This window comes from Leishmania martiniquensis, chromosome 33, assembly GCF_017916325.1.
Source record: "Leishmania martiniquensis isolate LSCM1 chromosome 33, whole genome shotgun sequence".
NCBI lineage: Eukaryota > Euglenozoa > Kinetoplastea > Trypanosomatida > Trypanosomatidae > Leishmania > Leishmania martiniquensis.
The window spans coordinates 68739-96244 of NC_090168.1; the positions used below are offsets into that span (position 1 = coordinate 68739).

Genomic DNA, 27506 nt, shown 5'->3' on the forward strand with positions numbered 1-27506 from the left:
CCCGTCGGCGGACTGCCCGCCATGACCCGCGCGGGCAGCGTCCACCACACGGGGCAGGCGCGGAAGCGGCCGCGTCTACCGTGCGGGCAGCAGCGGTTCGCCAACGCGCACGCTCGTCCACCGCGAAGAGCGAGCCGCACGACCCCAGGGAACGGCGCCCGGAGGCCTTGCACCCAGCCGCTACGTCGCGCCTCCGGCACCAGGGCGCCATCAGCACACATACTCAGATGTGACCGACGCCGCGCATCTCAATGCTTTGCACGGATGCGATCCGTCGTGCCGCCAATGCGTGGCAGCCCGTGCGCACACGGCTCACGGTCTCCATCCGGCCCTCCCTCACGCCTCGCGGGGAGGGTGTCTCTGGGCGGCTTGCCCGCATGTGCCTGTGCGCGCAGAGCTCACAGCGTGTCGTCTTGGGGGGGGGAGCTAACACCACAGTGCAGACAACACGGCAGGCAGCAATACACATGCATGCCACGCCGTCAGCGTCAGTCACCCACCGCGGCAGGGATCCGTCGTGTCGACAGGTGCCTGTGCGGAGCTGAGAGCGGGGGGTCTCGTGCCGCCCTCTAAGCTTGTCGGATGCGCTACACAGGTTAAGGGACGGCTGGCGTCGAAGAGGCTCTGTCACGGTGTGCAGGAGAGTGTGTGACTGTTGAGGTGGCGGATTTCGGCATGGCGTCCAAGACCCGTCGCCAAGCTCGTGATCTACACAGTTGAGGTCTCCTCCTCGGCCGATTTCCTTATTTTTTGGCTGTTCTGCGTGGCTTCAATTCACAGTCTGAGAGCTGCACCATGAAGTGATATCCATAGGGCCTTAACACAGATGACTGGCTGCATGAATTCCTCCAATGCAGCAGGTGAGTGCTGGCCGCCATAGGGAAAGGCGCAGCCCTCACAACATCGTCAAGTGCGCTGTTACGCGTTGGAGTCGAGCGAGTTATCCTCTCAGCTCCGCAAGTCCAAGCTTCATTGCCGCCTACTTGGCGCGACCGTTGCAAGGGGGAGGGGGGACGCAGCCGGGTGCCGCTGCACCTGTGAACGTAAGAGAATATAGCATCGCCACGGCACCAAAGAGAACGCCTGTCGACATCGAAGTGTTTTCGTCCTGAAACACGGGAGACGCCCACAAGAGAAGGAAAAAACGATTCGGAGTAAAACGAAGACAGGAGAGGAGGGGCTGGGGAGGTACCGAAAATGTCCTCAGCCCTGAGAAGGGGCGCCTGAACAGCGCGACGTGGTTCAAGGAATATATGTCGATGTTGTTGTTTTTACATAGCGCTGGGCACTTCGTCCTCTGCGCGATTCAAATCTTCCAGCATCATGAGCGCAAGTGTGATGTTGTCAGCGTCATCCGGTGAGGACGTGCTGTGCACGGCGCCCTCGAGTACCTGACGTGCGCCATTCACGTTACCCTGATGGAGCAGCTGCACCGCCTCCGAGAGGAAGCAATATTTCAAGCCGAGGTGCTCCTGCCGCTGCACCACGAGATGCCACTCCTCCTCCTTGGCCTGCACCACTTCCAAAAAGTCGTATATGACGAAGAACTGCCGGCTGGCCGGCTTTGTCGAGCTATCGCGAGGGAGAAGAGACTGATTAGGCTGCTTCACGCTCGCGCCAGGTTCTTTGTAGCAGTGGAGGCAGCACGGACGCGCCAGAACGTGGCTTGCGGTGCTGGTCCACGACCGTCCATCCAGCAAGATGCAGTGAAACAATTTCTCCTGTTCATCATGCGAAGCCTGCAGGGACGGAAGGCGGCGATACATGGCGAGGCCGCGGCGCAGAATCTGAGCTCCGAGAACGTGCTGGCTCGCATTGAAGAAGTGGATTCCACGATTTGAGCCGGAGCCGATGAGGCCCACAAGTGAGTGTGGGGCAGACACCACAGCCGCGACCAGCTCCTGCTGCGCGCTGCCGAAACTCGGTGGCGGCCTCGGGCGACTCCTGAAGGCCTCCATGATTTGACGCGCCTTTTCGATCGCCAACAGCACCGGCTCGCTGCTGAAAGGGATGAGTCCCCACACCAAACAAATCGCATCCTCGTACGCGGTGAGCATGTAGGCATTCGCGTCCGCATTTCCTCTCTCCCTGGCGTCTTCCAGCGCCTCCATCAAGGCCTCAAAGTTAGCCGATACAGTCTGCTGCTTCTTTCGGTTAGCAGCTATGCCGCGTTTTTCGTCGGACGCGATGGGCGCGCTCGTCACTGCATTGTCCTCGCCGAAGATATCGCGGTAGGCTACGTAGAGCATCGTCACCGTCTTCAGCTGCGGGACGGAGGTCATGATGGCGGATAGCTGAGAATTGCCGGGGTGCCCAGCGCTTCCGTTACCGACTGAGCGCGAATCCTGCACATGATTCCTGTTCACAGACAGCGCTTCAGATGAAGCCGAACGGACACGTGGAACGAAAATGCTGCTCCCTGTCGACGACCGCACAATCGAAGAGAGGGTTGAGCACGTATCGTCAGAGAGGATCTGCTGGAAGCAGGCGGGGAGCATTTTGCACTGCTCGCCTGCGCCGGCTGCTGCCAACGGCACGGCATCCCCGCTTGGAGCTGAAGATGGGCCAACAGCACGGTCTGAGCCCGCAAAGGATGATGGCTGATCGCATTGGTCAGGTGGCTTGTGCCCGGGCGCGACGACAAGAGACACCCGCTGCGCTGGTAGGCGCCCACTGAAATCTGCCGCAGCAGGTACCTGATCTGCCACCATCAGCACGCCCTCGTTGTCATGAACGCTGGCGCCGCGCATCTCCATAAGGTTGGCGAACGAAACGCCCATGATGACCACCATCTGGATTGGGGCGAGGTAACTTACCACACGAATTGCGTCCGGCGTCGCCTCGCCGCCGATGGAGTATGGGGTCCAGCGGACGAATTCGAGCGTGAGGGCCGCAGCGAAGACGCCTAGCGAGGCAATCCAGATGCTTAGCATGGCCAACCGGTGAGTGAGAAAACGTACCATGCGAGCATAAAAGCTCTGGGACATCGCCGGTGTGCTATCCAACGCCTTCTTCAGGGGTACGAGGTGTGTCCATAGCCACGGCACGCCTAGCGCAGGGCAGGCTAGAAAGAGGCAATGTGTATCGTACTCGAGCACGACGGAGCCGGCCAGCGTGACGACAGAAAGCGTTACTGTCACGTAGAGCAGGACAAGAATTTTGAACGTTGTGCGCGTGGGCCTCGAGGGGTCGGCCAGGCAGATGAAAAGGACCGTTGGGGGCAAAGACACTTGCCGTGTGTCAGTCGGGGTGCATGCAGGGTCTGGTAGCGGAGTCGAGAGCAGAGAGGTGCGCTGCGTGTGCTCCTTCAGCGAGCGCCCCTTTTCCCTATAAAATTTACTGGTGTCTCTCTCCACGACGATCTGCTCAGCCGGGGATGACTTTGAGCCGCTTGGCCCACTCGTCGGAGATGCGCATATGGCCGGAAACGCACCTTTCTTACACATATTGGCGATAGCAAACGGCGGCGACAGAATGTACGTCTCCTCTAACTCGGCAACGTCGACCTCGGCAGGGGTCTGTGAGGATTGCTGACGCGCAGCACACACAGTGCGGGCAGCATGCCTGACCGAGAGCAAAGGATTCACTGAGGCGCGAACACTGCCGTCCATCAGCCTCGAAGAGGCGCCCACCACAGTGGCAGTCGAGTTCGTCATCGTCGACTCCGTAATGCTGGACAAGATAGCATCCTCCTCAGACCGCTGGGCGTTCGTGGGGTTCCAGTTCCCATCGATGGCCGAAAGGTCTGTCCGCGACTTGGCGCTCGCCGCAGAAGAGCTCAGATGCGTCAGGCATGGAGCCTCATTCGGCCGTTTTGCAAATTTCGTGCGAGGCGGAGCCACCACCACAGCGATGATGGCGGCAACATTCAGTGCTGCCAGCACAGAAAACGTGAATGCAGATGCGATCGAGAAAGCGACGGATATCCACCGCCGATGAAGCCCGCAAACGATTGCGAGGGCCACGTAAAAGCAGATCGGCATCAGCCCAGCGAGACAGGCGATGCGCTGCTTCGCATTGCGGCTCGTGGAGGGCATGACCGATCAGATGCTCTAACGCTGACGAGAGGTGAAGGGAGCGGTGCAGTGGGAGAAAAGAGAACACATACGGAGCGCTGCGAGTCGACGTGCACAGCGACCATCAACGCACCGACGCTCAGCCCTCTATCTCTGAGCGCAGATGTCTGAGGTAAAAGAGGCGCGCAGATACTGATCGAAGAGAGGGTCGAAAAAAATAGAGGGAGCAGGAGGGGGAATGTTAAAACGCTGCGTTTACCTGTTTGCCGTGGGGCTTGAGAGGGGGAGGGGGGAAGGCGTGAGGGGCAGAGGCAGCGTCCTCAGCGGCACTGTGGCAGACCCAAAAAGGTGAGGTGGAAGCGGCACAGGAGACAAAGTTTGTATGAGGAGCGAAGGAGGTAGTGAAACTCACGATGAGCAAACGTAGCTGGCGGGAAAGGGGCGAGGCGGAGACCGGCGCGCGAAGATACAGAGAAGAGGGCGAACAGAAATCCAAAAAACGCGAGGGGCGCAATAGTGTTGAAAGAGAAGCGCGTTAACTAAGCGAAGCACGAGAATACCGCAACAAAGAGGTTTGCGATGAGCGGTGGTTGGTCAGGCTGCGCATGCACACACACGCACACATCGGTGTGTGTATGTGGGTGTGTGTGTGTGTCTGTATGTGTATTTGGGTGTCCTCAGACCCTAATGCTTACATCCCACAATGTCTCCCTGTTGCGCCGACAGCAACACGCGACGACTCTTTAGAGACGTGCCCACAGCTGTACCTTGGCAGCGCGCTTCTCAGCGGCAGCGGCTCGAGTACGTCAGGGAGGCATGGCGCGCGGGGTCATGCATGTGTGCATGAAAAGGCATCAAAATGCAGCCGCAGCAGCGGCAGAAACGGTGAGCACGCAGAAGAGGTGAGGAAGGAGGTGGAAGTATTCACCAGTCGGATCCAAAGAGAGAGAAAGAGACATGAACAGCAGCGCGGTCGCCTTCAACGCCAAGCGCATGCACTCCTGTTTTTTCTCTCTCCAAAGACGCGAACTGAGCGAGTATCATTGAAGGAACGCATGTGCTCAAGCGCTGAAGCAAAAAAAAAAGATTGCGCTCATCATGCACCCCCCTGTGCATCCCTGGAGAAGGTGCACCGGTAAATAAAGAGCCGCGCAGCCAGTAAGATGCCGGAGCGCGCAGAGGACAGTGATCACGCCCGCATTTGTGTGCTTGTATATATATATATGTGTGTCGTGAGGCTGACGACAGATACTGCACAAGAAGCGGGTCTGAGCACATTGGCTCGAATCTTTTTTTTCATCCCCTCTCGGCTTCCTCCGAAGAGCGCTCTTTTCGTGCAGAGCTTCCGCGTGCCCTTCAGCGCATCTCCTCACTCCCGGTGCAGCCCTCGTGAAAAAGGTGACACATCGCCCAGCAAGCCGAGAAAACTCAGCAAGCAGGCGACAGGAAACAGTGTAGAGCAGAGGGGAGAGGGGAGGGGAGTCCACGGCCGAAGTTCGAAGAGCCGAGTGTAAAAGCGACATCACCGCCAAAGCCACCTAGCACGCCCACCGTCGAGGACGCCGCCCTGCACGTTAAGAAGGAGGAAGAGCGGAAGGAGGGAGGGGGGGCTGCAAGAGGCAAGCAGGGCTTCAGCCGACTGACAGAGGCAGCAGAAGTGCAGCAGAGACGGCGACAGAACCTTCAGAGAAAGAGGCTGTGGAGAGGAGAAAAAGCTGAAACAGTCTCATGCGAGGGCCTCCTCCACACCAAAGGGCCGCGAGGCCACTGCACGGACAGGTCCACGCGCTCGCTGCCGTCCTCGTTGGTAGAGAAGCCACGCCCGCCTCCTTAGGCCCCACCCTATAGCGTCGTCCCCTTTGGCTTCCGCTCCGCTTCCGCTTCAGAGACGGTCGCGGATTGGCCAGCGCGTCCACCGGCCTTCTCGCGATCCTCAACGAACTCCACTTCCAGCGCACTCTCAGTGCTGTAGTCCTCCACCGTCTCCTTTGGAAGACTGACATCATCCGGCTCCAGCTGCTCCTCCACAAAATCCTTGCTCACCCTCCCCGTCTTGAGATCGTAGGACAGCTTTGCAGCCCGCGCCACTTTCTTCCCTTTTTCGTTTTCGCCCATACCGAACGCCATCATGCCGACTGAGCCCCCTGGCATTCCATCACCACCTTGAAGTGCCGATTGCAGCATAGACGCCATGCTTTCACGCATCTCTGGTGTCAAGTTGGCTCGCAGCGTGCGCTGCATCTGCGATATGCTTTGGGGGTCGATAAAGCCGCTTCCGGGCTCGAATCGGCCATTGAAGAGCTCTGGCGCTCCCCCCTGCTCTGGAGAGTGGCGGGGTGCACGTGCCTGAGAGAGTATGTCAGAGAACTGCTTGTAGCGGTCCTCGTCGCTCATGAGGCGCCGCGCCAATGCCAGCGGCGCCGTCCCGACGCGGGGCACCACAAAGCGGCGCATCGCTTTCGCTAAATATCAAAACAGATTTGTCACCAGAGCAGTGAGAAAAGAAAAAGAGACACACGGCAGTGCGCGCGCAGCAATTGTCAATATGGCAAGCGTGTTGTGCGTGCACAGCACGCGAAAGGAAAGGCCAACGCGACAGCTGGCAAGCCTGGCGCATGTGCCCATGGCGTGCGCGCGCACCGCATCGGCGGAAAGGAAGAGATGAAGAAAATGATATCGCCGGCTGGCGCAAGGGCAGCATCTGAAAGAGAGCCGATAACGATGTCAGCGCCGACGGCTACTGCACCACGCATGAACGGCGACCGGTTTAACGTCTATCCATCAAATCATCAACGCAAGAGAAAATCAAGAGATGAGGGAGCCGAGGCCCGCACTCGGCATGCCGTGATGTGCTCCTCGGTGGAATGTCGAGCACGCCGGGCACTATAGATACAAAGCTGGCGCGGAGACACAGGAAAGCGCCTCTTGTCTGCAGAGAGCACCCGCTCCCGCTGATTTGTGTTTCGTATGTGTGCGTGTTCGTCACATAGATCGTGTTTGGCACCACTCCGTCATGCCCTGCCCCCCACACCTGTTCCACACAGAGGGAAACACCAATGGATGCACTTCGCACGCAGAATGCGAGAAAGTGCCCCGTCGCTCGCCCCCTTACCCTCCCCTCCCCAGTAGTCGAGGAAAGCGATGCCATTCCTACACGCAACACACACACACAAAGATGAGCAAGATACATGAAAGTGAGAGTGCCATCAATGGTAGAGTGATTTCTTTTTTTTTAGCTCCTGTCCTTTCACTGGCCCGCTCGATGCGTGTCGGCGTAGAGGCAGCGTAGGAAGAGAGAGAGAGGGAAGAGTGGAGGGGGGATGATGGCAAAGGGGGGAGCCGTTACGGGATAGAGAAGAATAGAGGAGCGACGTATGTGTGCCAGCAGGGGAGAAGCGGGCGGACAGAGAGGCGCACGAATGGCATAGGCCGAGCAACGGAGTGAGTAATGAATCTAAAGGAGAACGAAACCAGAGAGGCCTTGCATATATATATATATATATGAACAGAGGAACGCAACATGACGGAAAGCGCGAGAGACACCCAGCATAGGTAAAACAGAGACAGGCGGGCAGGCGGTCGCAGCGTCAACTGCAGCGGTTGCGCTCCTCGCCTCCTCGGCCCCCACCCTTCGACAATCTGTCAAACTTCTCTCAGCACACCGACTCCTCGACGTCGAAGCTCGTGAGATACGGCCTTCATAATACTGAGTGGACTGGGAAGGCAGCACAGCTAGAGGACGTTATCACAACCCTGAACGACACCTACAATGGTGTACGCGCACCACTCACGTAGGTACGCATACACATGTTGACATACTGTTGAGGTCGGACAAAACCGCGCACTGTGTAAAAATTATTAGACAGAGGCAACAGCACACGCGCATACACACACGCACACACGGGACGACATGCGCGCGAAAAAAAAAGACATTGCTCGTGCGAACAGCAGCGGCCCGACGCCTCACCGCTGTCCATCCAAGTGAAGGCCCATGGCTGATCGTGTGGGGAAACGCAGCCCGAGCAGTTGCTCCTCCTCCACCCCTAGCTCAGTGAGTAGTGAGGCTCCCGTCACAATGCTCGGCGCGGCTGCGCCAGTGCCTTCTTCCCGCCCCTGCATCGTGCCGTAGCCGGCGTGGCTTCGCGCTGCCATGTGGATGGAGCTGCTAGCGGAGTACGTCGACATGTCGATCTGCTTCCAGGTGCGCTGCGGTGGGTATGCGGCCGTTGGCAGAAGGCGGAAGAACCAGCGCACCACGAAGCACCGGTGCCGCGGAACGTCACTCTCCATCCAGTCAGTGTAGCATCGGCGTGGCAGCGGGTTGCCGTCGACGTCCTCACCAGGGTTTGTGAGCTGCGCATCACCGAAGATCTGGAGGAGGTTACGCCGCACACCGAGGTCATAGATGTTGCGGCGCATGAACGACTGAAGTGTGCGTGTATGGTAGGCAGCCGAGTCCGCATCGCTTCTCGATGTCCCGTCCACGTCGCTGTCAGAGTCCCCTGACGTTCCCTGAGAGGAGAGACGCCGCTCATTCTCGTAGATCACCATGTCAATCGTGGTGATGTTGTGTCGCGCATACGTGAAGTGCCGCTTCAGTAAGTACGTGGTCATGGCGAAAAAGAGAGCACTCTGCGCCATGCACACCATGACACCGAAGAAAGGCGGGCCAACATCGAGTTCTTCAAGAATGTTGGCCCCAACACCGAGGCCCTTGCGCGGTGGTGGTGTCGTTGATGAGCCCGCTGGAGAGGCGTGCGGTCGTGCAATGCCGAAAAGATCTTCTCTTGAGTCGAGCACGTACACCGTGAGCGCAATCGACAGCAACATCAGCGCCCACGCCGTGAGAAGCCACGTGTACATTAGAACCAGAAGGTAATTCTTGTAGTTGTAGAAGCCGACGCACTGGCCCAGCCATGGGCAGTGATGATCGTACTTGAGGATGCACACATTGCAGCGACTACAGTGATGGGCGCGCGGCGGCTTGTACGTGGTGCACATCGGACAGAAGTTCAAGTGGGTGTTCTGAACACTCGTGTAGCTGTTTGCCTTGGGATTGAAAAAAAACTGCTCGTACAACGGCTTCGTCGCTGGCGCGATGGCGTCCGCTGGCGGAAGAGTTGACCGGCTACCTCCCTCCTCCACCGTCACGCTTGCCCCAAACGTCCGCAGCCGACGGTGCTTCTGGGCGCTGAAGTGTGTCCGGTCAGGCGGGTAGAGGGCCACGGGAGAATCGGAGCGGGCCAGCGGCTCGTAGAAGGTGCTGAGCGCGAGCGACGCGCTCTTCGTTGCACGCTGGCGAAACACAGCCGGGACCCGACCAGGGGGCACCATGACAGCCATGGTGTAAGCCCATATTTCCATTAACAGCAGGAACACTGAGGTGAGGAAGAGCAACCATCCCCACAGCTTCACATCGTACAGATTGGTCATCCGCATCGGCGACACGCTCGACCAGCGCGTCTTCTTACCTGCCGCGGAAGGGGCGGCTCCCCGTGTGGCGAGTAAATCATCGGCACTCACGTCGATGAACGGGTGAAGAAACGCAGTCGCGAGGGCCTCCAGTGTGTTTGGAAACAAGTACGTGTAAAAGCTCTGGGCAGAGTACATGGTGGTGCACACTAGAGCAGTGACCACCACAATGTCGCTCCAACTACGCTCGCAGCAACACACCATTACCTTACGCCGGCACCACAGCCAGCCTTAAACCAAGAGACGAGCCAAAAGAGCCTCCGAATCTTCCTACAAGTGCCAAGTACCAGAGGGTCGGCGGCCCTCGTTTCGAGATATCAACAGCTTCGTGCCGGCGCTGAGGAGCCGCTACAACACGCAGCAAGCGCACGATATTCTTGACAGCGGAGAGTCTCCAATAATAAAGAGAAAAGGGCCAAAAAAAACAGAAAAGGGAAAATGCACGACGTTGATTACGCCCTCTCGTTGGGTGGTGAGCGGTCTCTGCGGTTGCGTATCGGAGGGGGAGGGTACGGGGGGGCGTTACGACAGGCCAGCGCCAAGTCGCCAGCCCTTTAGCTTCCTCGCGCACGCGTTCGCCTCCTTCGGCTAATGCCACCCAAGGGTTTTACTTGTGAAAAAGAGCGGGTCCTCATACACGTGTCGGTAAGCTACGGAACGGGTCTCGATGTCATTCCTATGCACACGGGATAGCGGCAGCGATGTGCAACACGCCGAAGAGCGGCGGCTGGCGAAGAGCGGGACACGGCAGCAATCCTAATGAAGAAGGCTCTCTTTGTGCGGCACGCAGAGTGCCACAGATCGTGGGCGTGCGGTGATACCGAGAGAGAGAGCAACGAAGCTAGAATCAGCAAGGTTCGATGCACACCGAGTGCATTTTGAGCTCAGCGTTTCCCCACAGACGAGAAACAGAGAGGAGGCACAGCAGCAGCGGCGCACAGAATGCGCATAAGAAGGGTGAGGAGAGGTGAGGAGGGAGGGTAAGGTGAACAGGGATGGAGCGGATTGTTGCAGGTAAGAGAAGGAGCAATGGCGGTGTATTTTTTTTGTTTGTGACAGCCGTTGCACAGAGGCGCACACTCGAAAACGCACGCGCCCCAAAAAAAAAAGAAGAGGCGAGCATATTTTTGGCCGCCGTTATGCACGACAGCATTTGGAAGGTCGCGGTGAATGCCGACACCGAATGCGATGGCCGGGGGAAAACGGGGTAAAGGGGGAGTGAAAAAAAAGAGAGGTGCAGGAGCGGCGGAGTACGGGAGCGGACGCATTAGAAGAGGCATGAAACGAGCGTCAAGAGGGGCCACAAGAAGGCTTTGCAAGGGGTGCATCCGCCTTTCCTCGCACGCGGCGTGGCTGTGAACCATCTGTAGAAACACTTGGGCTAAAAATTGGTACAGAGCTCCTCGACGAGCCCTCTATGCCCCTTTCACAAACACCGCAGGAGGCCTAGCACAGCCATGAACGATGTCGGCACAGCGAGCATACCTCAGGCCGCGGGATGTATCATGGATGGGCGTGGAACGCTTACACGGTATCCCTTCACGCCTCGCCACCCCCCCCCGCGTGCCTCCATTTTGGAAGCAGAGGATTCTTATTCACTCTGCTCGCAGCGCACGCTGAGAGCGCGTGGAAAGATGGTCGACCTATACCTCGAACGGCGCCTCACACGCACTACCGACTCGTCCCTACGCGACTGAAGAAACGGATACCGAGACGGAAGACCAAAGGCGGCTGCGGAAGTACCATAGCCAAAGGAGCCATGTGCTGAACGAAGAAACGAGAGCGCCGGCGTGCCTGCATCTCGAGTGGGGCAAGAAACAAAAAAGCATGTACATTTACCCACATACATCTCGTGCCTACTCAGCGATGGCCACAGCCGCCGAAGCACGAGCGGCAAAGTAGCCCAACACCATACCGCGAGCGATGAAGGTGTACAAGCCCTAAGCACATGCACACGCACACTCGGCCTCTTTGTCTACACCGCACACTCACACAGAGACCACGTCGGCAGCAGAGCGAACGTGGAGAGCACCTGAGAAAAAAGGCATGCGCCATTTTTCACTCAGAGTGTGCTGATTCCTCATCACCCTCGCCGCCGAAAAGTCAGTGATCGGGCACACATTGTCAGTCTTCATCTGCCCCTTGGCTGCACCACCACTGCATCCTCTTCGCCCAGGACGAGCCATCCAGCCGTCAGAGCACGGCGTGCGGCTATCAGGCCCTCTCCCCTACCCTCACAATATCCTTCCTCGCGCCCCCTCCGGGTACCTCCTCTGCGCGATCGGCGCCAAGCGCCCGTCGGCGGACTGCCCGCCATGACCCGCGCGGGCAGCGTCCACCACACGGGGCAGGCGCGGAAGCGGCCGCGTCTACCGTGCGGGCAGCAGCGGTTCGCCAACGCGCACGCTCGTCCACCGCGAAGAGCGAGCCGCACGACCCCAGGGAACGGCGCCCGGAGGCCTTGCACCCAGCCGCTACGTCGCGCCTCCGGCACCAGGGCGCCATCAGCACACATACTCAGATGTGACCGACGCCGCGCATCTCAATGCTTTGCACGGATGCGATCCGTCGTGCCGCCAATGCGTGGCAGCCCGTGCGCACACGGCTCACGGTCTCCATCCGGCCCTCCCTCACGCCTCGCGGGGAGGGTGTCTCTGGGCGGCTTGCCCGCATGTGCCTGTGCGCGCAGAGCTCACAGCGTGTCGTCTTGGGGGGGGGAGCTAACACCACAGTGCAGACAACACGGCAGGCAGCAATACACATGCATGCCACGCCGTCAGCGTCAGTCACCCACAATTACCCGTGAATGAAAGCCCAAGCACAACACAGACGGCGTGAGGGACAGCGGAAGAGACGGGCGATCAAAAGTGGAAATGAAGAAGAGGCAGCATGCGAGTCGAAGAAATGTGTGGCAAGAATCCACCTCTATATTCGACCGGCGTGCAGAATCTCAGTGGTGCGCGACACACAGAGTACCGCACCCGAGTATCATACGGGAGCCGTACCGCACAGGAAGCAACTGCGATGGCCAAAGAAGCAACTGAAATAGGGCGGAAGGCGCGCATCGACTACGAAAGCTCTCAGTGGCCGAAACATTTTTACTGTGTCGGTGTTTGGGTGGGTGGTTGGGCGTACTTGCCGTGAAAGGGCCCCAAAGCGGCGCCGGCTCGGTGGAGAATACCCCACATTTCTGCTTTGGTGGGGGAGAGGGCCTCAAGCCAGCCATCCCTGTCAGAGCAGCGCATGGCTTGCGGCCAGTACCAAACGTCTCGACTCCCTCTCGGCAGCACATGCACCCGCGGGCGTTGAATCTCACTGTGTGGCTTCGCGCTTCTCGGCAGCTACGAAGATCGAATCAGGGCAACCTATCTGTGGCGATGATGCCCACAGAAAGCGTACCGAGTCCCCTTCAGTGCACGACGGCTGCAGGTGACAGCGATGCACGCGCTGGCTCATAGAAAGACCCTCTGCGTGAGAGGTGATACTGTGGGAGCCGCACTCGCCAGTTTCAGCCGAGGAGCACGATGCCGAGGCCGCGCTCAGCGTCAAGGAAGGGGATATCAGCGCGGCTTCTTTGTGTGCCGCTTGCAGCCGCTGCACGCGATGGCCCATCCACGGACGGGAAAGCGGGCACTGCTGCCACAAACTCCCAAAGAAGGTGCAGGAGAGCCTCGCCAGTGCACGCCCTGTCATTCCTTGCGGCAGTCCGGCCTTCGTGTTCAAGACAAGAGAGCAACGGTAGTCTCCTGCGGAATGGCCAAACTGCCAGCTGCAAGTCACCTCGCCTGAAGTCAGCGCTCCTGCCTCCTCACCACGCCCGCGCTTGCGGTTCGCCGCCGCAGACCTGACGCACAGCCACCGACTACGCGAGTAACTGCTGTCACTGGGCAGATTGGAATCGGGTGGCCACGCGGCCGCTGACGGGCGCGCTACGGCAAATTCTGCACTGCTAAAAAAAGCGAACCCAGGAGCCGGAGGCGCCGTCTCGTCTCTGTCTGCATGAGGCCACCACCTGCGACTCCGCCACTGAAACGTAGCTGCTGCATCGTCCGCCGCTGCGCGCATATCCCCATCGTCCCCAGGCGGGGGCCACAGAATGTGGATTGAGGACAGCCGCATCGGCACCGGAAACAGAGAGGCCCGGCGATGGCCTTGCACCCCAAGTGCACACCACCGCCAAACCTTATCTGTGCACGACATCGAGAGGTTTGCACGTCCTTTGCCGGGCTTCACACGTGCAGCGTACAAGAGTGGTGCCGCCCCGTTGAGCGGCGAGTGGTGGGCAGCCAAGGAGTAGCCGCCGACGCGCGTGACGGGGGGAGACTCATGCGCAGAATCGCTTTCTGAAACCTCCGACCGAACAGTAGAGTCGAGCCAGCAGCCGCAGGCGGCCCGCAAGAGGAGGTGGCCGCTGCGGCCCGAGCGGCCTGCCACCGCAGCCAGCGAGCCACACATCCATCGAGTACACACAAGGTGCACTGCAGCGGTCTCACGCAGCTCCCACTGCGGGCCGCTCGAGAAGCCGGCCGCCGCAGCTCCACTGCAGTAGCCGTTGCGTCTGCGCAGAAAGGGGTCTGAGAAGGCGCGGTCACCGCAGCGTGCATCGGCCTCTGCCATCTCCAGCAGAAATGCGATGAAGCCACGGCGCGCCATCACCTCGGCATGGCCGTCGCGCAGTTCAAAGCGTCGTCTCACGTTCTCAACCGCATCAGAGGGGGGCGCGTCGTGGGCGGCGAGGCATCGGGAGCCCGATCCGAGCGAGACACACACATAGCGACGCGCTGAAGCCTTCACGCTTCTCTCCGAGAGTGCTGCATCTTCGGCGCATGGGCACTCGAGGAGTGGAATGCTGAGTACAAACGCAGCAACAATTATGACGTCCCCTTTGCCCTCTGTACCTGCTTCCTGATCCGGCGCATCCGCCACAGCACACGACGGGCCCGGCCTCCGTGCACCATCCGCTAAGGCTTGCTGCCATAGCCAGCGCCACAATGGCTGAGGCTGCGCCTCTACCGCGCGGTGCACGGCGCCGTGAGGTGTGTCGCTCCACAAACCAGGAGCGATCCAGCTAAGCGGCGCTGCCCTCTCCGCTGATGTGCTGGCGCCGCTGCCTTCCATGAGTATAGGTCGGTGTACACCTCTCTGCTGGAGAGATGTGAGGAAGAGGAGCAGTCCCTCCGAAGTAGCGAAGTGCCATCGAGCGCCGCCGCCGACGCAGTGCTGGGGTGCGGCTCTCGTGCGGATTCCTTTGCGAGGCGAAGGCCCTGGGGCGGAAAGATGAGAGGAGCGAGGCATACCAAAGGGCAAAGCGGAAGAGGGGAGGGCAGCAGTTGGAGAATGCATCCGGTGCGTCGGAGAGACACCCCGGTCGCCACAGCCTGTGCAGAAAGCATACCGTGCCTGGCAAGCAACGCAAGACTGCGGCGCAGCGCCACCCCCCTCCCCCCGTGAGAGCCCCCAACCCCTCCCGCAGGTCGTGCACCGCACTCTCGCTACCTCTGAGGCAGAAGTGGGGCGAGGGCATGAGAAGTCTTCGCCCAGCAGTAACATCGCCGGCAGCCTTCAACGTCGTGGATGGAAGCGAACGCGCTTTTGCACTCGCACGTACGCGCACATCGATACGTGTGTACGAGCGACGGTCGCAGGGGGGCGCACCATGATGGCCATAAGCCGTCTCTTTGGGGAAAGCCCGGCAGTCCCCTGCACACGTGCTGAAGAATCAGCAACCTCGAGCCACACAGACTCACGAAAACACGGCCTGCCCATCCCTTTCAGCGTCATGAGTGAGCACAGCTGCTCATCGCTCTCACAACAGAGCGCTTGCAGCGAAGATCGCACAATACCCTGCAAGCGGTGCACCATAATGCACACGGTTTTCCACAAGGAGCGAGGGAAAAGTGGTGAAGGCGCTCGCCTACACGAAGCGGCGAAGGCTGCTGAGGAAAAGGGGGCGGACGGTAGCACGACCGGGAAAGGGGAGAAAGAAACACAGAAGAAATAAAAGAGACGCTCGCGAAGTCACCGAGACGACGCTGTGTACAAGCTGGTGCAGGCGCGAGTTCCACAGGACACGCAGCATCTCGCTGGCTGACGCCGCACCACTTGAGCTTGTGAAGACTCACCCTAAATCGCATGTGCCGCAACACAGATATGCTGAGCTGCTCGAATGCGCGCCCACAACACGCCCGGCAAAGCGAAGCACTCGCGAGCGAGCGATCGGGACGAAGGCACCCGTTGCCACAGTCGCCTCCAGCCATGAAGAGCATGAAAATGTGCGCCATAAATAAAAGCAGCAAGCAATTAAAACCTGATCTCCGCACGAGCGCATCTATTTTCTGCAAAGGAGAAAGCAGCCCATGCGATGAAAAGCCCCCCCTCACCTCCTCGCACCGCGTTGCCTTCTGTGTTTCCGCCAGCTTTGCTCGTGTGGACGTGCGCGCGCTCGACCAGCCGAAAAACAAAAGCGTGACTATTGCGCCATTGAGGCCCAGTGGCCGTCACGTAGCTGTGCTCTGCTCAAGCAGAAGAGCACACGCATAGAGACGACCGTAGAAATCAGCAAAGACACAAACGCGACGCAATGCAGAGATGAAATATATATATAGATATAGATATGTTGGCTCGATTGGCACACGCTTACGGACTCACCGTGCCGTTACTCCTCTGGGGCCTTCTGTTGAAGGCGATGCATGTGCGCCCTGTACTCCTCCGGCGTACAAAATACGTCCCTTGCCTCTGGTGTCGCCATGCCGGCCTCCATCAGCCCATTCAACAGCGGAAACTGATCGAAGAACTTCACTCCTCCCGCCACTTCCAGCCTCAGTGACTTCGCTCGCAGCAGGAACGGTAAAACGGCCACATCGCCGGCATTCATCCTCTTGCCGCCAAAGAAGGGGCCATCGCCAAACGGATGCTTCGCCAGATGCTTCTCGAGCTCGCCAGCAGCCCATAGAAGCTCAGCTTGCGCATCCTCGCCGCCTCCGAAGTACCACGAGAGGAGTGCTCCAACAAAATTCTCAGCGTTTTCCATGAAGAAGCCCACCTCGTACTCACTCTCCATGTCTCCACGCGGCATCAGCACAGCACCCTCAGTCGCCACGCAGTCGATGTACTGGGCGATCAGCAGCGACTCGTGTATGGCCTCGCCGCACGGTGTGAACAGCGTTGGTACCGTCTCGCGGGGATTGATATTCTTGTACCACTCCGGCTGTGGATGCAGCGGCACCTCTACGAGGTACACCTGGAACTGACGCATCTGGCACGCGAGGCGCACGCGGTCCGCAAAAGGACATAAGCGATTGCTGTACAGCACGTAGCCGCCATTCGCGCCCATCATCGGTGCGTCCTCTGGCACTAGATGGCGGTAGTTCTCCACGCACTGCTGTGGCGTGGGTAACGTGTCGCGCACAGACGCACGCTTCACGGCAGCAGCCCATAGCACCTTCATCCGCGGCGCCTTGCAGAACACGTCGTATCCTGCGTAGTACATCAGCGCCGGCCTCAGCCGCACCAGGAACGGCACGATCGCAACATCTGCCATCGTGAAGGTGTCATCACAAAAGTACGGCCCCGTCGTCTGGTTCGCCGCGAGCAGTCCGTCCACGTAAGCGGCGTTGACGCCCACAGCCTTGCGCTTCTCAGAATTTAGTGGATCGCCAAGCAGCTGGTGCGCAGCACCAATGAAGTTGCCGATCTGACTCAGGAAGAACTCGATCTGGTGACGCTCTATCGCAGAAGCGCCCATCAGCGCGCCCGCAGGCGCAGTACTGTTGTCCAGGTACCGCGCGATCAGCAGTGACTCGAACACGACCCGCTTCTCTGAACCGCCAACCTCCAGCGTTGGCACCGTCTCGCGCGGGTTTATTTCTTTGTACCATTGCGGCATCTCTTCGCGCAGCCCAACAAGAACACGCTCGTACAGAATGTTCCTCTCCCGTGCAGCGATCTCTACGCGCTGGCAGAACGGGCACGTTGCCGAAACGTACAGCTTGAGCGCTCTTGTCGCCATCCTCGAAGCAAGAGAAGCGCGGGTTCCGTTGAAGGTGGCTGGCGCAAGATGCGTTGGAGGAGGCAGACACAGTAGAATGCAGCAGGTGCCGTGCGCACGGGCGAAAGACAAGTGGCGAGAGCACGTGTGTGGGGAAAGCGGAAAGAAAGAGGGGAGGGCTGAGGGTGTACACAAAAGGCTGCAGCGGCCTGATGGCTGCGGGCGCGGCCGATAGGCGGCCGATGCGACCACGCATGCACACAGGTGGTAACGAACAAAAGGACAAAAGGCGGGTGAGGCGGACAGAGAAGAAACACGGGATGGGCACGCCAGTGAGAGAGTGGTAGGAAAGACAAGGCGAGAGCTGATAAGACACAAGCTCGTGAAGTCATCTGCCCTCGCACTGCCTAAGCGTAGGCGCGTCGCGTGCGAACGCGGTCGTGCAGAGCGGACAAGGGGGACGCAATGGAAGCCCTGGAGTGCTGCTGGCCGCGACACAGCGCAAGCCGTTCAAGCGTGGGAGCGAAATATGGGAGCAACAGCTGCGGTCCAGGCGCTAGAAGCGCCCCTGCGGGCGCCTACATCCTTGCGGCATGGTGTTGGGTAATGTGGGCTAAACTAGAGCATCTGTGGTGACGTAAGCCAGAGAGGTGAGACATATGAAGGTGGAGCGTCACCGATGTGGCTTGGAGGCGGAAGACTCGCCAACTGCGTCTCTGCCGACCTCCGAACAGCATCTGCTGCCGCTTTCAAGCGGCGCTGTCCCCGTCGGCAAGGCGTCGAAGAAGAGTTTCAGCGAGGTAACGCGTGTGGTCTCGGCTAAGGCGCGCATCGAGAACGCTGTCACTGTAGTACGCGTTAAGGACGGCAGTGTCTCGGGTGGAGAGCATCGAGTGCTGCATTGTATGCCAAAGACGCAGGTTTGCCGTGCTGTCCGTCAGGGCCTCTGGTGCAGCCGTGACGGAGGCAACATACTCGGCCGCCTTCACAGGATTCACACTCCACAGGGCGGCCACAAAACTACAGAGCGGTACGAGGAAGCGGCGCGCATGCCGAGCTTCGCCATGAGCAAAGGGAGCGCTGGTCCCGTGTTCGGCGCCTATGCCGATCTGCAGGCGAAAAGGACCGACAGTGGAACGTTTGAACAGCCGCACGGCGTCCGACAAGTTGAGCATGCCGGGAATAGTCAGGGTAGATGGAGAAGTGGTGCGTTTAGTCTCTGCGGCATCTGCGCAGAGGCGCACCACACCGAATGGCAGTGCCTCCCACGCAGATACGAGAAGAACGTCCTCACTGCCTAAATGCCGATGAGACTGAGCGACGCGAGCAACTGCCTCACCCCGCATCGCCTCGGGCACGTGCGGCTCAAGAAGGGCGCAGCGCGCAGGATGACGGGCGTCCCCCAGAAGGAGTCTGTCACACCAAACACCCATGAAGTCCACCACTCGGCTCGAGTCCCACGTCTGTGGGCTGCGGAGCGCCTCGGTGCGGCCACGCCGGCCCCGTCGCGCCTGCATCGTCTGTGCATCGTAGAAGTTGCGGGGACGTCCTTGGCGATCGCGTGCGTGTACCCGGGTTGTATCGGGGTTGTGTACATCACTCGGAGAAGGGTGGCATCGCAGCAGCAGCTGCTTCGAAACGAGTGTGGCCACCGCGCCACGGCTCTCACGCGCCTCCGAAACTTCGCCGAGGCCCAGGCACACAATGAGCTTCTCTACGCGTGGCTTGTTCAGGGAAAACTGAACGCGCTGAGCAGCCTTCATGTTCCATGCGCACCAGCCGCAGTCCGCATGTGTCGCCTCTGTCCGCCCCTTGTTCCTTGGCCCTTCTCTCTCACCGCTCCGGATGCGCGGTGCTCTTCACACGCCGTGAAGGAGAGGCGGTGGGGGCCAGTGTGCACTCCGGTGAGGTGTGGAGGAGGGAAGAGAGAGCTAATGTCACTGCGGCACCGCGTTCTGTGTTCCGGCTTCCTCGCGTTGCTGCGAATCCTTTCTGTTTACCTTTGCGGCAGTGCCAGGCAAGGCAGCGACACAAAGAAGACGCCCGCCACGGGAGTCCCGCTGAATGGCGGGCGGAAGTGCAGCAGTGTGCCGGAGTTCGTCTCGGGCGAGAAGAGAGCCTACTCTCGTGGCACTTAAGGTGAAAGAAAAGAGCTGCAACGCTCCGCAGTGGGGAGAGGGGGGGAAGGCGACACACAGAGAGGGAGAAGGGAGAAGACAGGGGGAAGCAGTATGGCATTCAGACCTCTACAGGGAGAGGGGGGGCACAGCGAAGAGCTTTCCATGTGCCTCAAGAGGTGGCCAGAGGCACATGTGAAGGTGGAGTCGAGAGAGCGTTATGCGGCAACGATGTGGCTGCCAGTGGGGAGGGGGAGGGGCTCGGAAAAGGAGTAAGGCGCCCCGCCAAGGAAAGTACGGAGGATGAGCACTCCACACATCCGCTTTCCACCCCGCCCCCATCGGGGGCTCGAAGTCCATCGCTGATGTCCTCTGAGTTAGCCGCCCACTCGATAGTAAGCGCGGCCAGCGCCTTTCTGAGGAACACAGAGGGCCTGTACGCGTGGGCGCCCTCAGCAACGCCCTCGACACACCGCCAACTGCAGTCGCTGCTTCTCGTGAGTGTGCGACGCAGTTACCGGCCCTGTTGCCTCTCCCTCGGGGTGCCTTTGCGTTGCGCGCCCTCTTCGTGGCTCACCGGGCTCTGAACGACCTGAACACACACAAGAAAAAGAGGCGGAGGATAAACAGAGGGCGTCGTTGCTGCTTAAAGTAGTACGGTAACGCGAGCGAGCGCCATTGGCTCTGCGCCACACTATTTAGTAGGAAGCTGATCATCTGCAAGGTCGCTGAGCCACATGGTACCGCCCACGCACACACACACACACACACATCCACATCCACAGGCCATCCACCGAAAGACACCACAGTCACACAGGCTGACGCCAAAGAGCAAAAAATAGAGCTCCAGCAGACCGCTATGAACTGCAGAAGAGGCGGTATCTACCCGGCACTACATCCCGCGCGACAGCCACCTACACACTCACGAGCAGAGAGGCATCCTTCTCCACTGCGATGAAGAAGAGAGTCGCCTGTGGTCGCGCAGACGCCGATTCTCGGGTTCGCAGGGAATATCGTGCTCCCCCCACCACCACCACCTCCGCTTCTTGCTACGCCACGGCACGCTATAATGGCACGAGAACAGCACGCGGGTTTCCCTGAAGAAAAGTACAAAGAGGATGAAGCAAGCAGGAGCGTTGACGCGGACCGCCACGCTTCGAAGACGGATATCACTGAGCTGATACCGAGTCGTTGGAGACGTCGCCCTCAGCTATCGCCTTCTCCCGGCGCAGCTTCTCCGCCTCCTGCTTGCGCGCCCGAAGCTGAGCTTCGCGGGCCTCGCGAATCCTGCGTCTTGTGTTGATGAGTACGGTATCCTCGCGGTCCTCACGGAGGTACAGCGTGGCTCCCTCCAACTCAGACGCCTGCAGCTCCGTAATGCACCGGGCAGCATCCTCGGGGACAGCGAACTCCACCATGCCGCGACCGCCAGAAAACAGGCGGCAAAACGTGATGTCCCCGGCCTGGCGGAGGTGATCCTTCAGGGTGTGCCACGTCGTTTCGTCCGACAAACCTGACACCAGCACGCGCTGCCCCACTAGTTTCTTCACCCCATCTACCTCCACCTCCACCGCTGTCAGAGTCAGTGGGTCAACGCGGCGCACCGGTGGTTGGAAGCTGGGCGGAGCTGCATTCCATGCCTCTTCGTCCGCCACAGCAGGCTGCCCCCATACGCCACCGCCACCGCCACCGCGGCCGCGACGAAAGTTTCCACGCATATTTCGCTGCCGGCCCCCGCTAGGGGCGTCTCGCCAGCCGCCGTCACCACCCCAACCCGAGCGGCCAGAGCCTCGACCGCCGCCGTCACTGCCCCACCCACCGCCCGAGCTGCTGCCGCCACCCCAGCCATCGGAGCTGTCCTTGGCGCCCCAGCCGCTCCTTCCACGGAACCCGCCACCGCCACCGCGACCGCCACCGCCACCGCTTCGGCCTCCGTAGCCACCCTCGCTGCCCCACTGCGGAGTCGTAGAGTCGCCAGCACCTCCCCAACCACTACCTGCGGAGGTCGCATCGCGAGCGCTTCCCCAGCCACCGCCTGCCTGACTGTCGGCCCCTCCCCAGCCGCTGCCACCGCCTGAGCTACCCCAGCCTTGCAGGCACACAGCGCTCCCGCGCATCAGCAACGATGCAAAGCTGCGGCGTAGCATCTTTTTTTTCTTCGGAATTGCTTATACTGCAAGGCAATCCTGTATCGGTATGGTGGCAAAGCACCCTTATCGTCCGCAGGATCAAGGCCGACTTCTATCCAGGACGCTCCCACACAGCCACAGGCGAACAACACCTGAGCCGCGGCACTGAAGGAGGAAATCGCCCTCAAGTAGGGATGCGAAGGGGAAGCTGCGATGAAGACCCTCAGCGCAGAATATTTGCAGAAAAGGGGGGCTCTATCGGCTAATTTGTTTCTCTCGCGTTTTCCTCCGAGTGGCTTGACAGGATTTTTGCCCTGCTTTGCTTGCAGTCTCTCTCGTTCTTTCTTTCGTCCTCTGCATGCACGGCCGTGAGGAGGCGTGTAAGATTCGGCAAGACGGAAAGAGAAGGGAGATCAGACACATACACACACGTGCACGCGCTGCAACGCAAGCACCCCCCTCCGAAGGCAGGCGCACAAACACCAGAGATAGAGAGTTGCCGATGCGAAAAAGTGCAAGAGAGAGGTACATTGTCACTTGAGCACATCGCCGGCCTTCACGTGCAGAGGAGGAGTGGCCGCTGCAGCCCAGTGGGCCATCTCAGAGCGCGCAGCCCCTCGCCATGAGCGAGAAAAGGAAGGAAAGAAAGGGCAGTCTTGAGGCCAGACGATGGGCGCACGCGCCGCTCCCACTCTCTCCACCCCCTCCAGCTGACATTCTTCTCCTGCTGGCAAAGGTCCATGAGGCAAGTTGCCCACCACTGAGGGTCGACGGCACGGAGAGAAGGACGCGAGGTCAGTTTTTCTTCCCGTTTCCATTTCTCTGCCATTGTCAGAGAGCTCCTCACACTCCCCATTGGGGAATGTGGGGAATACTCGGGTCAATCGTCTGTTAAGCTTCTTCATCTTAGAGATCCTCACATCGTCGTCCCCCTACCGCCGTCATTCTAGTCAGCATGTGCATGCCCATCCTCTCGTCGCTTCGCCAGCGTCGCAGAGAGGATGACGGAGGGAAGGGGACGAAATGAAAAATGCAGAGTGTGCACCGCTGGCGCTCAACAGTCAGACCGTCCCACCTCCACCGATTCGACCCTTTACGGTGTGTGCAATCGTGCCGCCTGCACAGGGGCCATGCCGGAAGGAATAGAGCGCGTCGTTTATACAACTTAGGCCTTCGTACACACCTTTTCCTGTGCACAGAGGAGCGTTCGAAGCCGTATGCCCTTTCAGCCCCATGTATCGCCACTGGAAGAGATGACGGGGGGGGCGGGGCGGGGGAAGAGCTTGCTCTAGAGACACGGACAGCAGAACTGACGCGACCTACCGGGCCACAGGGTGGCTGAGGAGGGAAGAGCAGAAAGGGGTCTTCTTTTCTGACAAAGACTGCAAGCAAAACTGCCAGATAGCGATGCCGCCTCTACTGGAGAAACCTGCTTGCCGCGCACCTCGATGCCCAACCGCCTTGCCCACATGAACACGCACACAGACCACAGCACGGGTGTTTCGTTCGACTAACTTCCGCAGCAAACACCTCCACTCGCGCCGTCGTGAGAAGAGGATAGCAAAGCGCCAGCGAAGAAGAGCGTAGGAGTACGTCGTCTACATTCACCGTTCCGAACACGTGTTCATCACCACACACCTATCAACACCATCTCCATCATCGCCCCAGTCGTCAACTAGTTGGGGACATAAACAGAGCGACTAGCAGACAAGCCGAGGCGAGAGGTCATGGCGGCACCGCGAATGACAGCGGGCCAACCCCAAGAGCAAATATACGAGGTGGACATAGAGATAATATGCAGAGGGCCTGAAAGAGAAAGGGAGAGGGAGCGTAGGCGGCACACGTAAGAAAAAAATGAACATTGAAGTCTCTCGTCCCCCTCTCCGCCCGCACATTACAAAAGACAACCGAGCAGCAAACGCACAAGCGATGGATGAAGTTAAGCGTGCAACGCTTGAAAAAAGGGACCGACAAAATGCACCACAGCCGAACATGCGACACAGACAGAGCGAAACAGTCGCACCATTATGTTGCAACGCACCTTCTGTCTCTTCTACAGAAACGGCGCCCCGCCTCAACCCCTCCTCCGCCCTCGCGTGCGGCAGGGCCATCGCGTGGTGCCGCGCGGCCCGGCAGACACAGAGGGGACGGCAGGGCGCCGCCGCGGCCGAGCGAGCGCGGCCTCTACGCCTACCCCACCACCACCCACCGCCCAGCAGGCCGGCCACCAAGTGCCGCATCCACGCCGCGGGCGGCTCAGGCCCCCCCTAAGCAGAAGGCTGTGGGGGCCGGGTGTGATACGCTCCCGCCATCTGACGGCCTGCCCCGCCACATCGATGGCGCAGGCGTCACCAGCTCCGTGAGCCGCTCCGGCGCGGCGCCATGCACGACCAGGCCGTCACACATCGTGCGCGCTCGACCCTGCACCACCGCCACAGGAGGCTCGGCACGGGCAGGGGGATAGGGCGGCCGCTTTGACATCCCGGCACCGGCAGCAGTGCAGCACCCCTGAGACGCCCCCGCGCTTTGGCGGTGTCCTCTCTGTTCTCTGAAGGGCACGCGGTAGCAGAAGAAGACAGAAAAAACGCCCTCGCCATTATTGTTACGCAAAGTCCTTCACAATTACGATCACCCGCGTTTCGCTTGGCCGATGGCAGCACAGAGAGCAGCCGCGGAGAAACGGGGGTGGGGGTGCAGCAGCCGTAGCCGCTGTGACATTCACATGTACCCTCTACTCGATGCGCACTTAAGGAGTTGGGAAGCAAACGAAGGCGCAGAAGAAGAAACCAACGAAAAGTATTTTAACGCAATCTGCTGCATGTGCCTCGCCTCTCAAGCTTTTTTCTCGGTGTTGTGTGGTGTGTACATCGCATACCACTCCGCTGGGCAGGTGGAGATAGAAGGCCGAGGGATGCGAAGCCGTTTTGTCACCCGGTCCGACGGGGAGGCCGGCGTCCATTGGGTCAGCAGTCGCGGCAGTCAGCAAGAAAGCCTGCAGCTCCGACTACGGCTTCCCGGCTCGTCCTCGCGCCCCCCATACACAGACGTGCGCACCCGCGGAGACGACTGCGCTCCTATTTGTTGAGCTGCTGCCAACCCGCAGCGTTTTGACGTCGGCGCCTCAGCACCACAGCCGCCTAAAGCGCCTTCACCTTGTGGTGCCTTGTTGGTCGGCAGCCCGCTTCATTCGTCTCCCTCTTCTCCGTCTTGTCCACCGGACTACGTAGTGCGGTGCGCCCGCCTAGCGCGCAAGGCGATACCGCAGTGCGTTCATCACGCAGGGCCTTCCGTGCAAACGCGCGCGCTCCGCAGCGAAGCACCACAGCGCCTGTCGCACAAAACGGCAGCCGGCACGCGCTAGAGGAACCGCTGTGATTGAAGAACGAGAGACACTGAGCTGCGGCGATCTAGTTCGGTGCGGTGACGCGAGCATGGCCCGCTCATAGGCAAAGAGGAATAGGTAAGATCAACCTTTACGGCGTAGGGAGATGAGCTCTTTTTGACTTCGCGTATTTTCATTGGGCGGATGGAAGGGGAGCCCCATCACACCGACTGGCCACAAAAACGCCTTTCAGCCGGTGGTTTTTCTACATTAAGCTTGAGCACGTCACAACTCTTTCTCCGTGATGAGCGCCGCCCCCACGCCCACCACGCCGCATCTCCCCCCTCGCATCTACAGACACACACACACACACACTTACCTACAGTGTGTGGAGGCGCTGCTTCATGCGAGTGTCGTCGCCGTCGATCTTTTTCCAGCGATGCAGGATGTGGGACATGATCCCGCTCCATATCACCTGCAGGCCAGACGAGTAGGCAAGGCGGAAGTGGCCTGGGATGTAGTAGAACATCGGGAGCCAGTTGAGCGACCAGAAGACCAGCGCGTACTTCATGATGTCGGGAAAATCGTACACGAGCTTCCGCTTCACATCGAGCGACACACACGTGAGGTACTCGTGGACATTGAAGTCGTGATTGTCAACGATGCGGTAGCAGTAGCCCATCTTGTGCACTGTCGTCTGATCCAGCTCACGCGCGGTGTTGCGGAGAGGACTGAAGACGAAGCTAAAGCGCCCGGCCCTTCGCTGCCCATCAGCCATGCTTGCATCATCATCGCCCGCCATCACCAGATGCTCTTGTGCCCTGGGAACTGCATTCATCGGAATCGCCATCACGCGTCGCCGCCCGTCTCGGCCATCGCGGTAGATAAAGAAGTGGTCCATCGCGGTGACGTAGGTGAGGTAAATTGGGTTTGTCAGCTGCGCCGCCACATAACTCAGGAACCCCTTCCCAATCGCGCTACGCTTCGTGATCGACGCTGGATCGATGAGGCGGTCGAGATGGCGGTACACCCACAGGAAGTACGGCACCCCAAAGAGAAAGGTGAAACTACAGAAGATCATGCTACGGCGCAGGTCGAGGAGTATGGCGGTGCTCTCGCCCGCCACGGAGGAGGAGGTCGCCACCGCCGCACTTTTCGGCCCCCCATCAACAGAGGACGACGCGGCCGCGCCACGACTCGCTTGGTAGGCGCGCCACCGCTGGCGAGCACAGAGGAACGGAGAGTGAACGGTTATGAGAAACGGGGAGCTTTGGCTCTCATCGGGCAGCCGCTCACGCGTCAGCGGTGGGCGCGACTGCGTCCATGGCTCATAGATGGTCTGGCACACCACATCCCCACAAAAGCCCACCGTCGTGCTGAGTGCCATGTTCGTGCGGAGCGGGTACTCCTTCAGGTAGTAGGAAAGAGAGTGAATTATGAACCTCATGGTGGTGAAAAAAAAAAACGGTGGCTGTGTTGCAAGAGTGAGCTGTCTGTGCACGTGAAGGAGGGCACCGAAGAGTCGGAGAAAGAGGCCGCGCCCACAAGTTCGGCAAAAGAGAGAGAGAGCGAGAAAGCAAGCAAGCGAGAGAAGGACCTTGGCGAAGACAGGCACACAGGGAAACGCGGCGACTGCCGGCACGCCGAGGGGACGAGACTGGTCAGTCAGGAGGAGGTCGAGTGCGTCGCGGCACAAAAGCAAACAGAAAGGTAAACAGAGCTGATGCGGCAGCGACCGAAGGAGCAACCCCGAAATACAAAGAAAAGCCCGCACACCCACCTGCCAACACAGACGTAAGGAGCGAAGAAATAAGCTGCTTATATACGAGCAAGAGAAGGCACACACGGCAAAGGAAATACGAGAGTGTCCCCCGCTTCGTCGAACAAAAGTGCGTGCGCGTGTATGCGGTGCAGCGATCAAGACGGCGTGACGAGGAGAATAGACAGTGGAGGTAGGAGACACCCGACACAGAGGGTTTTTCCCGGGGCGACAGCCGAGGACAACCAGCGAAGGCGATTCATTTTGCCTGGAGAAAATGAGGAGGAAAGAAAAAATTGGCAGCGAGTGACGACGTCTCTGCAAGAAGCTCACACAGCCTCCCCCCACTCCCTTGGGCCCTTCCTCCCTTCGCCCTCAACACACAGACACGCCTTTCTTCTTCAGCAAGGACCTCTCTCTTTCTCGTTCTCTCTCGCCCTCGATTTTCTTGGACGGCGGCCCTCGCCAACGCAAAGCGGCCGCAGCAGCGCAGCGCAGCGCCGCGAGTGTGTCGGTCTGGAGAGGCGGGGGCAGCGAGGGCGCAGGGGGTGGAGGAATTCGTCTCCTTTTCGTATTCGAGGTGTTTGTCGTTGTGGACGATGGCGCCGACACGTGCACGCTCGCGGCCAGCACCACGTAGGTTGGGCATAGAACGAAGGAAGACAAGTCGAACTCACCTTTGCCCACTTCATGCATGTCAGAGG

The 27506-nt window shown here is 59.7% G+C and overlaps 8 protein-coding genes across 8 annotated transcripts; all 8 read right to left on the reverse strand.

The window, feature by feature from the left end:
• Window positions 1-1271: 1271 nt before the first annotated feature.
• On the reverse strand, window positions 1272-4037 carry LSCM1_02496 (uncharacterized protein; the record flags this gene model as incomplete). Its single annotated transcript, XM_067320079.1, has 1 exon — window positions 1272-4037. One exon carries the CDS (start codon window positions 4035-4037, stop codon window positions 1272-1274), a length of 2766 nt encoding a protein of 921 aa, XP_067175454.1.
• Window positions 4038-5858: 1821 nt separating this feature from the next.
• Window positions 5859-6470, reverse strand: LSCM1_02497 (uncharacterized protein; the record flags this gene model as incomplete). Its single annotated transcript, XM_067320080.1, has 1 exon — window positions 5859-6470. One exon carries the CDS (start codon window positions 6468-6470, stop codon window positions 5859-5861), a length of 612 nt encoding a protein of 203 aa, XP_067175455.1.
• Window positions 6471-7979: 1509 nt separating this feature from the next.
• Window positions 7980-9692, reverse strand: LSCM1_02498 (uncharacterized protein; the record flags this gene model as incomplete). The annotated part of the gene is made up of 1 exon (XM_067320081.1): window positions 7980-9692. One exon carries the CDS (start codon window positions 9690-9692, stop codon window positions 7980-7982), a length of 1713 nt encoding a protein of 570 aa, XP_067175456.1.
• A 3108-nt stretch (window positions 9693-12800) lies between these two features.
• Window positions 12801-14606, reverse strand: LSCM1_02499 (uncharacterized protein; the record flags this gene model as incomplete). The annotated part of the gene is made up of 1 exon (XM_067320082.1): window positions 12801-14606. The coding sequence occupies one exon, from the start codon at window positions 14604-14606 to the stop codon at window positions 12801-12803; it is 1806 nt and encodes a 601-aa protein (XP_067175457.1).
• Window positions 14607-16143: 1537 nt separating this feature from the next.
• On the reverse strand, window positions 16144-17496 carry LSCM1_02500 (uncharacterized protein; the record flags this gene model as incomplete). Its single annotated transcript, XM_067320083.1, has 1 exon — window positions 16144-17496. One exon carries the CDS (start codon window positions 17494-17496, stop codon window positions 16144-16146), a length of 1353 nt encoding a protein of 450 aa, XP_067175458.1.
• Window positions 17497-18224: 728 nt separating this feature from the next.
• Window positions 18225-19238, reverse strand: LSCM1_02501 (uncharacterized protein; the record flags this gene model as incomplete). Its single annotated transcript, XM_067320084.1, has 1 exon — window positions 18225-19238. One exon carries the CDS (start codon window positions 19236-19238, stop codon window positions 18225-18227), a length of 1014 nt encoding a protein of 337 aa, XP_067175459.1.
• A 1523-nt stretch (window positions 19239-20761) lies between these two features.
• On the reverse strand, window positions 20762-21739 carry LSCM1_02502 (uncharacterized protein; the record flags this gene model as incomplete). Its single annotated transcript, XM_067320085.1, has 1 exon — window positions 20762-21739. One exon carries the CDS (start codon window positions 21737-21739, stop codon window positions 20762-20764), a length of 978 nt encoding a protein of 325 aa, XP_067175460.1.
• A 3683-nt stretch (window positions 21740-25422) lies between these two features.
• LSCM1_02503 (uncharacterized protein) lies at window positions 25423-26490 on the reverse strand (the record flags this gene model as incomplete). Its single annotated transcript, XM_067320086.1, has 1 exon — window positions 25423-26490. The coding sequence occupies one exon, from the start codon at window positions 26488-26490 to the stop codon at window positions 25423-25425; it is 1068 nt and encodes a 355-aa protein (XP_067175461.1).
• Window positions 26491-27506: the final 1016 nt, after the last annotated feature.